We start from the raw sequence: 13,642 nt of genomic DNA on the forward strand, positions 1-13,642 counted from the left end.
TCACGACAAAACCAACATAGTGCGTTTGCGACCAGCATGGATCCAGACCAGCATGCGCATCCACGCAGTCTGATCAGGATCCATGCTGTTCGCTATCAGTTTTTCTACTTGTAATAGAGTTGGTAAGCGAACAGCATGGATCCTGATCAGACTGCGCGGATGCGCAGGCTGGTCTGGATCCATGCTGGTCGCAAACGCACTATGTTGGTTTTGTCGTGACGCGGCTCATATCTTGAAATAATATCATAATTTCGAAGAGTGTCACTGTGAAAGCATTAACAGTTATCATAGTTATTAATCAGCACACCGTTTTTGTTTTTTGTTTTTTTTTTTGTTTTTGTATTTATTATTTGTCTTCATTATGAATTATGATTAGATTTGTAGTTTTCATCATTACCGCTATTGTTATTGTATGGATATATTTTATGTAAAAATAAACAAAGATAACATAAACATGTCAATAAAAGAATCACGAATATAAAGACGATGGTGATTGTTGATATGGTACAAGGACTACAAAAATTTGATTATCAAATTGATAAAATATAACAACCGCTCTTTTCCTGTATACACTTTAGTTTACATGTGATTGTCATCATTGTTGTACTATATTAAAATCAATTAAAATCGATTGATTTATATTATATAAATATAATGCATGTTTAAATGTATCATTTGTATCTATATTACACATAATCGCTTAATTTATATATAAAATAAAACAAAAACTGCATGTACACTTATTAATTAAGACCGTTTTATTAGGTAATTCGTTACGGATTGTTAAGTACACATAAGCCAATAATATATTTGTAATAATTTTATTCTAATTTTGCAGTTATTTTATTGTTTGAGAATGATTAAACTGTATATTTTAAGCAAAAAGAATATGACTCTGTCACACGAAATTTCAAAATGCACGTGTAGAGACTCGAACCCAATACCTCACAATGAAATGCAATGTTTCATTAATCTATTACATCCTTTAATTAGGTTGAAGTTAACAATTTAAACTTCCGTGCTAAGTAATTTTAGATATTTCCTTTGTTGTACGACAAAATCAAACAAAAGAAAGCCTCATAAGTCATTATGAATAATCTCGATTGTAACACAATAATACACATCTTAGATAAGTTACGATAATAAGTCCAAGTAGTTAAAATATTATATTATTCATGTACTGTAATATGATACTTGAATGATATCACTTGTAAAAAGTGCTTTTTGAAATCCTAAATCAAGATGACATAATGCTTGTAAACAGATTTACTTATGATAGCTAATTCTACAATCATATATTCCCCAATTAACCATGTAATTGATATACCCGGTGACTAGTGACTTATTCATACACATGTAGTTTATTTTTAGTTATTTGTATTGTCATTCCGCAAAATATATAATTATAGTAACTGACAGAGTCAACGTTAAAAACGTCAATAACCGTGTAAATAATGTAACGAATTGAATAAAACTGGACTTAAATTTTACAGTGTTCAATATCTGTAGTAGTTGATTCAAAGACAGTAGACAAATTAATAATGTTGAGAAAAAGTGTTTTACGTTTAATTGTCGTCTGCTATATAACAGGATCTGTTTTATCTCAAGGTTTGAAACTTTTTATGAATATCATTAACTTATTTTTTTTAATTTTTGTCATATTATATTAACAACAAATCAGTTTTTTGTTAAATGATAAAAGCAAACCACCGAGCTCTTATTAGAACAGCATGTTCTTGGTTCGAACCCCCTCCCCCGCCAGCGTGCGTCACATGGGTACCGTGTGGATGTCAAAGAGGCAGATGCCACTCCAAAACTCCAAAGTTATTGTGACGGAGAAATCTTTTAAGTATTTGTTTAAAGTGCACGTGCTGACTTTTTCATGTAAATGATATGAAAAAATTGGAAATAACTTAAAGGCACATTATAATTCAGAAATGAAGAATTCTTTCCTTCTTAAAAAGGGCAGAGATTAATTTTATAACCTTTAAATAATGGAACTAGAGCACGTTTCATGCTTATCCCTTAATATCCTTCACATGCCACCAAAACAAAAACGTTTTAAAGAAAGAATCTGAGACATAATGGGCCTTTAAACACTGGTTTAGTTTAGTGTCTCTGCTCTGAAACTTCTGTTTTACATGCATGCTTATATTTAGTTGTTTCATATCTTTCTTTATTACATAGGTTATATATATAAACTTTCTGACAATCAAATAAATATATTCTATTTTTAGTTTTTTTATTTATAGACATCAGAAGCAAACCTTTTTATACCTGCTTCGTTTTAAGTTGATATTCCTGTTGTAACAAATACTATGTCTTATAACAGGCATACAAATGGTAAACTATAACTATATACGGTATCAAATATCCCAACATTCAGATTTACAATAACTAGGGTTTTTGTGATTTGTACTACACGAAACAAAACGCCAATAACTCGGGTATGATCTTTTGTTTTTTGAATAGTTAGTGACCGAATTACCACGCTTAGTTGTCAGTAAAAGAATCTCATCGATACCACATTCCTTTGTCCCAAATACTTCTTGACTAGAATTGAGAGTATAATCGGAAATACTTGTGAATAAATTAATAATTCATTATGAAACAGGTTACCTGATACTAGATAAGAGTAGTTGAAGAGTCACGTGATCGTTTGTGAATATATCATACGAGTTTACTTTCTGTTTTAATCCAAATAGTATATTATATCATGCGGCGGTGAAAACTTTAATAATAATAATAATAATAATATGACGATGATGATGTTGATGTTGATGATGATGATGATGATTATGTTGATGATGATGTTTATGTTGATGATGATGATGATGATGATAATGTTGTTGATGATGATGTTGGTGATGATGATCGCAATGATGATGATATTCATGAGAATATATCATTTAATAAAATATGTGTATGAGAGAAATATATATATCTCGTCTTCTAACAAAGATAAATTATTGTTATATCTACATAACTGTCGTTGGTTTTTCTTTCTTCTTTTTATCGTATTTTTTCTTCTGGAGACATATGACTTAAAGTTTTACATAAAGTAGATTAGAAAGAGCTGTTTCTTGTTTGCCAATATCATTTTTATCTAGAAAAGGTAAACTGGTTTCATTCATTAACATTTATTTCACAGAATGTACGTCGGGCAAGGCTGATGTTGTGTTTGTAGTAGATGACTCCTCATCTGTTCAAAGATCTAATTATAACCTTGTGATTGACTTTGTTGCCGCCGTCGTCGGGACTTTGACCGTTGGGCCCGACGACGTTCAAGTGAGTTATCTCAGTTTCTCGGGTACTGTAAAGAACCAATTTTGGTTAGACGATTACTCGACTACGGCGGCTGCAGTTAAGAAAATAGAATCCGTCAGGTATCTAAGCTTTACTTTTATCTTATATATATATCAATTTGTCTTACGTACGACAAGAAATATGATTTTAATTGTTTGCTTATTTCACCCAATTTCCATTTTGCTATTTACACCTTTGGTTAAATTGACGATTAATATTATTATATGTATATCACCGGACATCAAATGATGCGTGATTGTGTTGGTAGTATTATCACTTTGCCGCTATCTGATCACAGCTAAATTAAACAGTGTTTCTGTCAAAAACTAAATTAAAGTATATTAGATTATTAGAAATTGACACATATTATTTTTGTTATCTCTGAAAACCTTACGTAACTTACATTCAGAAAATAGGTAAACCATTCTCCCCTGAGAAGAATTAATTAAAGAGCAAAGTTAATGTTCCCATATGTGATTTTCCTGCTGCAAAGAAAAAGAACCAATATGATAAACAAGATCAACAAGGAAAGGCGGCGTTCAATGAACGCAACCCCCATATGACCCAGCAACAAGAACCAACGGCAAGGAGCTCAGGCGGACCCCAAACAAAAATAGGACAGGGCAAAGACAGAGCACGGAAAGGTTAATCATTAAATGATAGATAATTTAGAACTGATTATGAATTCAAAGAAAATAATAATAGGCCCACAAAGGGGAAGGGGACAGGAGACCGGGGGAGGGGGGGGGGGGTAATCAAAGAAATAAAAACCAGAGGCAATGGGGAAGATACTTACCGTAGACGAGAAAACAACAAGGGACACAAGCAAAAGTGTCGCCAAAACAGTATGAAACAACATAGACATACATCTAAGGAACACAGAGGAGCGCCGCCTTGGAACGGTCAGCAGCATGATAATGACTGCTTGGGAGTTTAAACCGGTTAATGGTGCACCAAACCTCGCTCTTAGCCCCACCATGTTCCTTTAAACGAGACAGTGTAAATAAAATGAATCCCCGCCAAGTGAAATTCAAACAGTTGCCATGGTTATAAAAGGTTAAATAAGTAAATCACTAAAATGATCATGTAGAAACATATAAAAAGTAAACCCAGTGGCCATGACAAAAGTACTCAATGTCCTAAAGGAAGACAGAGCAACAAGAAAATCACCTACAAGGGCCCGACGAAGCAAGGCAGAAGTAGGACATTTAGACAATTCAGTCCCAATATCCATCATAGAGTCTCCCACTTGGTCCGTCAGATGCAATCAAAAGAGGAAAGCGTAGTGTCCAACTGTAAAAGGGTTGAACACTAAACATGTAGTATGTCTTAAAAAAGTAGGGTCATAACCTCTTTTAATAAAACGTTTAATGATTTTAGTAAAAACAGCAGAAAAATTACCATGACCCAAAATCTTAAACACGCTGTAAGAGCAATATCCAAAATGGGGAAAAAAACATGATTGCCAGTATTCATCATACGATAATGTATCGTTATGGTTTATTGAAGACGTATCGTTATGGTTTATTGTAGGCGTATCGTTATGGTTTATTGTAGACGTATCGTTATGGTTTATTGTAGACGTATCGTTATGGTTAATTGTAGGCGTATCGTTATGGTTTATTGTAGACGTATCGTTATGGTTTATTGTAGGCGTATCGTTATGGTTTATTGTAGACGTATCGTTATGGTTTATTGTAGACGTATCGTTATGGTTTATTGTAGACGTATCGTTATGGTTTATTGTAGGCGTATCGTTATGGTTTATTGTAGACGTATCGTTATGGTTTATTGTAGGCATGTATAACAATTACACTTATTATTATTACATATAATTTTTACATTTAATTCAACGTATTGTAACATTAAGCTCTTAGTGACAGTTTATTTTACATTGATTTCAAGACGGTGTGAAATGTATCAGTAAATTCTACATCGAATCGGAAAATTCGATGTGCTGTAAAATGTGACAGATTTTTTTTTCATCGAAACAAGCTTTCACGTGCTGTAAAATGTGACACATAAAGTTTTACACTGAATTTACCATAATTATTTTAACATTACATCTTCCACTGGGGTTTTGTCTAAATAAGGGTCTGGAAACATCTCTTCGAGATTTATTTACCATATGATAGTGGTCTGATCAAATAACTAATTTGCAAAATTTCAGATTATTCGCTCAGCCTGTTTTTCAAGAATAATTGTTTAAGTTGTAAAATAGACTGGAAAAATGTGAAAAGCGTTTAAACAGTTGATCGACACAAGAAATGTGAAATCTATACTTTTAAGCTTTTGGATCTCAGTAGTGTTCCTTTAATGTTATATTGAGCATCACCACGTTGTAAAATTACTCTCTCCAGTTGAAAAGTTGACTTTACATTAAATTTGACATGTTGTTACATTATTTGGAACAAAGGAGTTGCCAATTGAAATTTAAAAAGGTGATAGATATTATTTTTATATTCATTTTATAGATTTCGTGGTGGAAGCACAGATATTAAAAGAGCTCTCGAGTATGCATTCACCAACAACTTCGCAGCGTCAAACGGGGCTCGAGACGGCGTCGAGAAGGTTCTTGTTCTCATTGCAGACGGGGAGTCATCAAATGTTGTCACTGCAGCACAGGTGGGGCCATTTCACCCCTGATTTTGTAAAATGAACACATTCTACTTTGAATTTTACATGCTCCAATAGTGATGATAGTGTTTGATATCCACGACTGATACCGTTGTTTGATATCAACGACTGAAATAGTTGTCTGATATCCGCGACTGATATCGTTGTTTGATATCCATGGCTGATATCTTTGTTTGATATCCACGATTGATATCTTTGTCTGATATCCGCGACTGATGTGCTTGTTTGTTATCCACGAGTGATATCGGTGTTTGATATCCACGACTGATATCCTTGTTTGATATCCACGACTGATAGCGTTGTTTGATATCCACGACTGATATCGCTGTTTGATATCCATGACTGATATATTTGTTTGATATCCACGAGTGATATCCTTGTTTGACCTGATCGGAGAGAATTTCTTGCAAAATGACCATGCCGACATGCTTGTTTCAGTAGTGCATGTAATTTATTTAAAATCATGAGATCCACGTCAGGAGAACCTAACATGGTAAAATTGCAAATTTTTTGAAAGATCTGACAGTAACATGTTTTGTTGATATTATCCTTTTGTATATGCATTTGTTATTAATTTATTTTATTTTTTCTTAAAGTAATGTATGTTAATTGTTAAATGAATGCTTGATTTGTTTGTGAATTATTAGTTTAATTGCACAAGGTAGCCGTTAAGAAGAATTTGTCTATAAATATAATATGTTTATTCTATAACTTACATAACTTGTTAACCTGTAAATTAAACAATTATACCCCAAATAATTATACAGGAGATTCGAGACGCTGGTATCAAGATAATATGTGTTGGTATTACTGATGGGGTAACTCGCGAATTTCTCGAGACTATAGCAGGGGACGCTGACAATGTTCACATGCTGACAGATTTCAGTGACCTCGCTGGGGTGACAGACGATCTGACAACAGTTGTTTGTGAAGGTATACAACATTTGAAAGATTTTGTTTACTTGGTCAGAGTCAGGCAATACCATGTGGGACATTGTGGGTATTCTTCATCAATTTTAAGTTGCAGCTTTGATTCTTGTCTCGATTCTAACGAGAAAAGTGTTGTTGACGTTGTTGACTTCTCAGCCATATGGTTTGTAGATAAGATACTTTTTCTGAAATAATTTGTATTGAGACTTAATGTTCAGTTAGAAACAATTATTTTGTCACTTGTAAACTATGTTTAATTCATTTATTTGATCACACCGGCACTGTAAATGTTATATTGCGTGTTTCTAACTTTATGGATAAAAGAAGACCTCGCGTTACCCTCCGAGCATTATTTCAGGCCGAGCATTCACCTAAGAGAGCCTCCGACATTCCAAAATATAGCCAGATAATTGCATTTTACTGTTGAAACAACAAGCTATGAGCAGCGGTTATACTTTATATATTGTCATATCTTGCAATTATATAAGGTTTAATGTAAATCTTATGTCTTAACAGCAACTAATGAACCAGTGAGTGGTCCATGTGACAACCTACCTTGTTTACACGGCGGTAGCTGTACTGTCAACGGCACGAACTTCACGTGCACGTGTACATCATCATATACTGGAAACACGTGCAGCGTAGGTATGTACAAATCTGTTTTACTTCGATCAGCTTCGAAACAGTGTTGTTTTAATGAAATCATATGCTAAGAAAAACTAGGCCTGTGCCCTAACGAGCCAGCGATTACTACAGCAATATAAATTATTTTATTATACACCTAATTTAATCTTTCTGATGACTGTTGATAAAAAAATACAAGAATGCATATAAGGATAGTAAGTTATTATATCAAACCAAAATCCTTTTGATAAACGTATGACATGATACTGGCACATACATACTAGTATATCTTTATGATACTAGTATATATTATGTATTAATACACAAATCGGTTATAATCCCGCCCCGTCCGTAGAGAATCACGGGAAGTATGACTTTTGGATTTTTGAGCTCCATGGCACGCCCTATGTAGACAGATGGTTAAATGTCAAATGCCCCTTCACTATGAGTTCAAGATATTCTCTGCTACTTGTGGCGTCAAAGCAAATCCACTGCATTGAGCCAGTAGCGCGGGTACAGACGCCAGGTAATACCTCGGCATTGCCGGGACGATAGGTGACAGGTATATTGGAAATACAATTTATTATGCAGTGTGAATGTCTATACATCCCATTTGTAAAACGCATCTGTTGTATGTATATTTACTTACATAAAAATGACATTGTCATTAAATGAACAGATATAGACGAATGTGACCTTGACACAGATTCCTGTGAACAGAATTGCACAAACATAGATGGTGGATACACTTGTACATGCAAATCGGGATACAGTCTGAATTCCAACAACTACACATGTGACGGTATTACTTCATTCCTTTTTCGGCCATAGGCTTCCTGTTTTTCACATATACTTCCTATGAAGTACAAAGGGGATAACTAAATAAAGTGCAATTTTCTTTGGTCTTATAAAATCTTTAACATGTTTAAATTGGAACCTGAGAATGCCATTGGCCATTTTAAATAGGTCACGTCAACGAAAACAAGTCCTTGAACTATAACTGACACTGAATATAATTGGAATCCAAAAGATTTCGTAATGGAACCATTACAAATTTGATAAAAAAATTGATAATTTGATAGTCACTTAACAAAACAACATGTAACATACGTTATCATTTCCGGAAAATGCCCCGATATTAATATAGACAGCAGTAAATCTAGCCAGAATGGGCATGATTGCTTACTTGACAACATATTGCAACTTTTTAAAGTCAGTGGTTTCATTTAATATACATATATGTAAAAGAAACAGTGAATTTGAGAGAAAAGGCCGTACGTTACCACGATCAAACCGGTGGAAAATTCTCTTGCTTCGAATCTGGTGACGCGCATTTCAGATGAAGTACGGGACGAAACATCATGAAATAAAATCCTGTGTGCCATGAAAATTGTTGAGAAGGTTGTTATATGTAACTTTACATTAGAACATCACGAATTTCAGAGAAAAAAGGGAAATACCTACTTTTTGGCTGCATCCGCCATCTTGTTTGTTTGGGTAACGAACGGCGTGATTCTCCCCCTTGATTAATGCCGATGAGCATTAAATCAGTTTATCAAAATTTTAATACCTTCAGATATTGATGAGTGTACCGGGATATCTCACTACTGCTCGCAAAACTGCTCGAACTCGGTCGGAAGTTTCCAGTGTACATGTGCCGCAGGTTTTAGCCTGAATGAAGACGGCAAAACGTGCGACGGTAAGTCTCTGCTTAACTTCTAACAATTAGAAATAAGAATATATATAAACTAAAGTTTCACTGAAATAAATATTCAGTTAAGAAAATAGCACCACTGCCTAAGTGTTTGTCTCCTTAACAAGTGTTAAGCTACCGATCATTACAACCTTCACTTAAATTGAAAGTTTATTTTAACAATTCCTTAATTGGCAATTAAGGCCCGTGACATAATGTACTCATAAGACAACTACATTTTGTCTTTGGCCTCTAGAACGTCTACGCAATCTTCCTAACAGGATCTCTAATCACGAAATATATTGGTAAACTGTCAGCAAAGAAGAATGCTTTAAGCACACCGACACTGTAAAATGACGTCTTATCAGCTTTACTAGTGGGGAGGGTAGGTGAGGGGGCATCACCAGTTACCTTGGTGGGATTAAAAGTATTCTACAGGGAAACTGGGTAGCTCTATCATATAAATGAATTCAAAGTCCATTTGAGGAATTTGAACCTGAAGCGGTAAGAGGAAAGTGATTTCAAGACGTCGATGTTAATAAATCAACCATGAAATCCGGAAAATTGGAATAAAGCATGATTAATAGCTAAGGCATACATTTACCTTTATCAGGAATACTAAAAAAACTTATTAAGATATATTTTCTTTATCAGAACTGCCAGTTAAACTTATAAAGATATATGTTGATTTTATCAGAAGTACCGGATATTGACGAATGTGAACTAGGAATTGCCAATTGCAGTGACCTTTGTAACAACACCAATGGGGACTATTTCTGCTCCTGTCTTAACGGCTACGTTATTGGAAGTGACGGACTTACATGTGAAGGTAGGACATTTTTGCACATACTTCTATTTGTATTCCTCACATTCTTTCCCACTTAGTGCAACAGTAATCCTATTTATAATTCATGTTTAAGATTTACTTAGTAAATGTTTGAACCTCGTTTGATCTTATAAACAAATTCAGTTTGCATTGAAGTGCCAAGGAACAATTCACTCAGCTGTTGTCGGTCATTTTGAGAACACTATGTAATAGTTATGTCCTGGAAGATAACTTATGTCAGTCTGATTAAATCAGAGAAATCCTAGAATCCATAAAAGATGTCCAAACAAAAAATTTAAAATGTTGCAGCTCGTGTGATGAAGCTATCATAGGGGGTAACTGGAAAGTGCAAGTTACCGTCCACGCCCCCTAGCACCGGCTTAAGCAGAATTCAACATTTAAACACGAAAAATGGGGAAATAAAGTTCGGATATACTTAAGTTATTTCTTGTATAGCGTTAGTTACGAGCTGATTTTAATCAGATTGAGGACATGTACATGTATTTGTCACAGCTGGTTCGAAGAAGGTGAAGTACGTTTTAATGAAATGAATAATAATATATATAACATGTGAATATTATGTACTAATTCAGATGAGAACGAATGTCTGGTAAATCAAGGTGGTTGCTCTCAGGAATGCAACAATACAGAGGGTAGTTTTAATTGTTACTGTCGTAACGGTTACAACATGCAAGCCAACGGTGTAAATTGTACAGGTATAAACTGGTTTATTCGTTTTGTATGTAGATCTAAGGTATGCATTCATATGAAAAAAAATTCCTAAGAAAAACATGCATTTCTTAGCAATCTAACAGAAATAACCTAACATCCAACATGTAAGATGTAAATAATGAATTATGAACTGTGTAAAATTACCACTTAATGGCTTAAGTTTCCAGCCGAAGGCCATTGAAATCAATCCAAGGGGTCCAAGGCGACGTCATGGTTGGTAGAGACAGAGATTTTGTTCACGGCAGGTTATTAAGAGGTTATTTAGAACAGTCCTATGTGACATCTTATGGATAGATATGTTTTCATGATAATTGACGTTAATCTTTTTTCAAATAAATATCTTAAATGGATGTGTCTATCTTTCAATCTTAACAAAGTCATCCCTTATTTTAGACAACATTAAAAAATACATTTTATGTACTGACTGAATATCAAACAGTACAGACCATGATCAGATGGCACTGGCAGGCAGATTCAGTTTCCCCAGCACGCTAATGAGGTAGCCAGGCATACAACAATGATAGTACTTATAATATATAATTACTATTTAATATGTTTTCTAGATATTGATGAATGTTTGTTGGGTATTGACGGGTGTTCAGACAACTGTACTAACATTGGAGGAGGCTATGAATGTTCCTGTACCGAGGGTTATACGCTAGATATTGACCAAACTACATGCATTGGTGAGCTTTATTTTTACATTCTCTGTCTTTACTTTAAAATTAGGTAACAAAGTATTGTATTAAACGGAAACTTATATTAATGATTAACTGAATACAAGTTCTTAACATTTACTGAATATTGTGAATGGACTAAACGGTATATGAACATGATTTTCTTATAACCAGAATAAACACTATAGACAAGTACAGTAATACCGCTTAATTAAAACGCTGCTGTTGCCGTGGTCCCGACTCTTGGCCACTCGGATATCACGATATCCGGAAACAACGATATAAATTCGGCGGTCCCTTGAAATTCGTTTTAAGCGGAGTTTACTATATATACGGTATCTAGATTACAATTCGTATCAGCTAAGGGACTGAGTTTGGATTATATTCCGCACTAAATCAAAGGAAATTATAAAGAAGCATTAAAATAATTATCAAAAATATCTTTTTCTATCCCATCAATAAAGTTATGTTTAATTTTCATCGATGTGAATAATCATTTTATTGTCAGAAATGTTTTTATTTAGTCGGGTCAAGTAACCCAAATTATCTATTTCCTAATCAAGTTTGTCGTTTTCGGTTTCAGTAACAGCAACTGCAATTTCTGGAAACCCTGTTAGTCACACGCGTTCTACACACGAAACAAAATTTAAAGTCACTGAAAATATAATACTATGCTTGTTAACAAATGAAAACTTGACGATGTGGCCCCTTTGAGATTATTCATTTATTTCATTTTCTTCACTTCACAGATGCAGACGAATGCTCTTTGAACACAGACGATTGTCACCAAGTGTGCAACAACTCTATAGGTAGCTTCACATGTGACTGTTTCCATGGATACAGATTAAATGCCGACTTAAAATCTTGCGATGGTAAACGTTTTCATTTAATCATCTTATGTTTTAGTTTACACGTACATGTATATACCTCGAATATTTTAAACCGTTAAACGACATTATTCTCATTTTTTGTTGCCAGACAGAGCTTTATTAATTTTACATTTCAAAATGTTGACTATTGTAATGGTCATTGGCCAAACGCTACTGCCTAAAATAATAAAATAAGACTGTCCCACTCTTTTGATTGCACGTTACAGATACATTCTGAAGATAATGGTAGAACTTCCCATGAGTCTTGGGCTGTTGATTTGTTTTTGCGAAGTAGAATACAAAATTAACAACAATTACATTAAATGAACTTATCCAGTTTCCATTTTTGGAATTGTCCATAATGATGATTGGGGATATCAAAATGGAATTTTAAAGTTGGTCAGCCAATAGCATAGAGTCTGACATGCTGACAGAGTCCAAACTATCAAACTATGGTGGCTGATTTGTGACAGGTTTATTTTCGCTCCCCAGGGAGCCAGGCAAAAACTAAAAAATATGACCAAGTTACCACTTTGGCGTGTATTCGTCTGGCGCTCGTATTTTTGTGTTTTTTGCTTGGCGTCCTTCTAGGCGAAAATACTACAATGTGATCACTGCGTCGATTTTTTCGCCTGGCGCCCCGCGGGGCGAAAGGCAAAACACGAAAGTACGACAAAGTGATCACTTTATCGTATTTTCGTGATTACGTCTGGCGCCCCGCGGAAAGAAAATGCGATATGGCAAAAATCAGCTACTACTATAATTGTAAAGCTTGTTATAAAACTGTTATCATTTTACAACTGTCATTTTTGAAAAGGCTTTGCATTCATACTTTTTTAAAACGTTCATATGAATGCACATTTTTAACAACTAAGAATAAATACGATAAAGTGATCGCGCGTTATTATTTATATAAACATGAAGCATCTAGAAACGCTCAATTATCAACTTTTATTTATAGATATCAACGAGTGCACGGAAAACATTAATGATTGTGAACAGATCTGTATAAATAACATAGGAAGCTACAGTTGTCAATGTAACGCAGGATATCAGAGAAACAATAACAACAAAACGTGTGATGGTAAATATAAAAAATGTTCGAAACACAAACATTTTAAAGCTGCATGCCTCCAGATGAGCCAAACTAATTTGAAGGAAATCAAACTTGAGATATGTGAACTAAGAATTTAAGAAAAGTAAAAGATTCAAGATTCATGTTATTTGCGATTAATGACTAATTTTACAGTTTTTATCACTATGCGTATTTCTACTGCGTGACTAACGAAGTAAGGGCTATTTTTTCATATTTTGACTTTTTTGTTTGGTAACTTAAAGTTAATTACTT

At 34.2% G+C, this 13,642-nt stretch overlaps 1 protein-coding gene across 1 annotated transcript in view; it reads left to right on the forward strand.

The window, feature by feature from the left end:
- The first annotated feature begins 1,390 nt into the window (after positions 1-1,390).
- Positions 1,391-13,642, forward strand: part of LOC132750297 (fibrillin-2-like) — a 72,837-nt gene continuing 60,585 nt past the window's right edge. Inside the window, exons 1-12 of the mRNA XM_060740246.1 lie at positions 1,391-1,608; positions 3,152-3,386; positions 5,781-5,931; positions 6,711-6,876; positions 7,390-7,518; positions 8,177-8,299; positions 9,074-9,196; positions 9,888-10,019; positions 10,610-10,732; positions 11,312-11,434; positions 12,175-12,297; positions 13,256-13,378. Of these exons, the coding sequence (XP_060596229.1) occupies positions 1,542-1,608; positions 3,152-3,386; positions 5,781-5,931; positions 6,711-6,876; positions 7,390-7,518; positions 8,177-8,299; positions 9,074-9,196; positions 9,888-10,019; positions 10,610-10,732; positions 11,312-11,434; positions 12,175-12,297; positions 13,256-13,378 (1,618 nt within the window). The 5' untranslated portion in view covers positions 1,391-1,541. The remainder of the gene's footprint in view (positions 1,609-3,151; positions 3,387-5,780; positions 5,932-6,710; positions 6,877-7,389; positions 7,519-8,176; positions 8,300-9,073; positions 9,197-9,887; positions 10,020-10,609; positions 10,733-11,311; positions 11,435-12,174; positions 12,298-13,255; positions 13,379-13,642) is intronic.

The sequence above is a fragment of the Ruditapes philippinarum genome, unplaced genomic scaffold (assembly GCF_026571515.1).
Source record: "Ruditapes philippinarum isolate M1 unplaced genomic scaffold, ASM2657151v2 ctg2604_1_1_1_1, whole genome shotgun sequence".
NCBI classification, from domain to species: domain Eukaryota; kingdom Metazoa; phylum Mollusca; class Bivalvia; order Venerida; family Veneridae; genus Ruditapes; species Ruditapes philippinarum.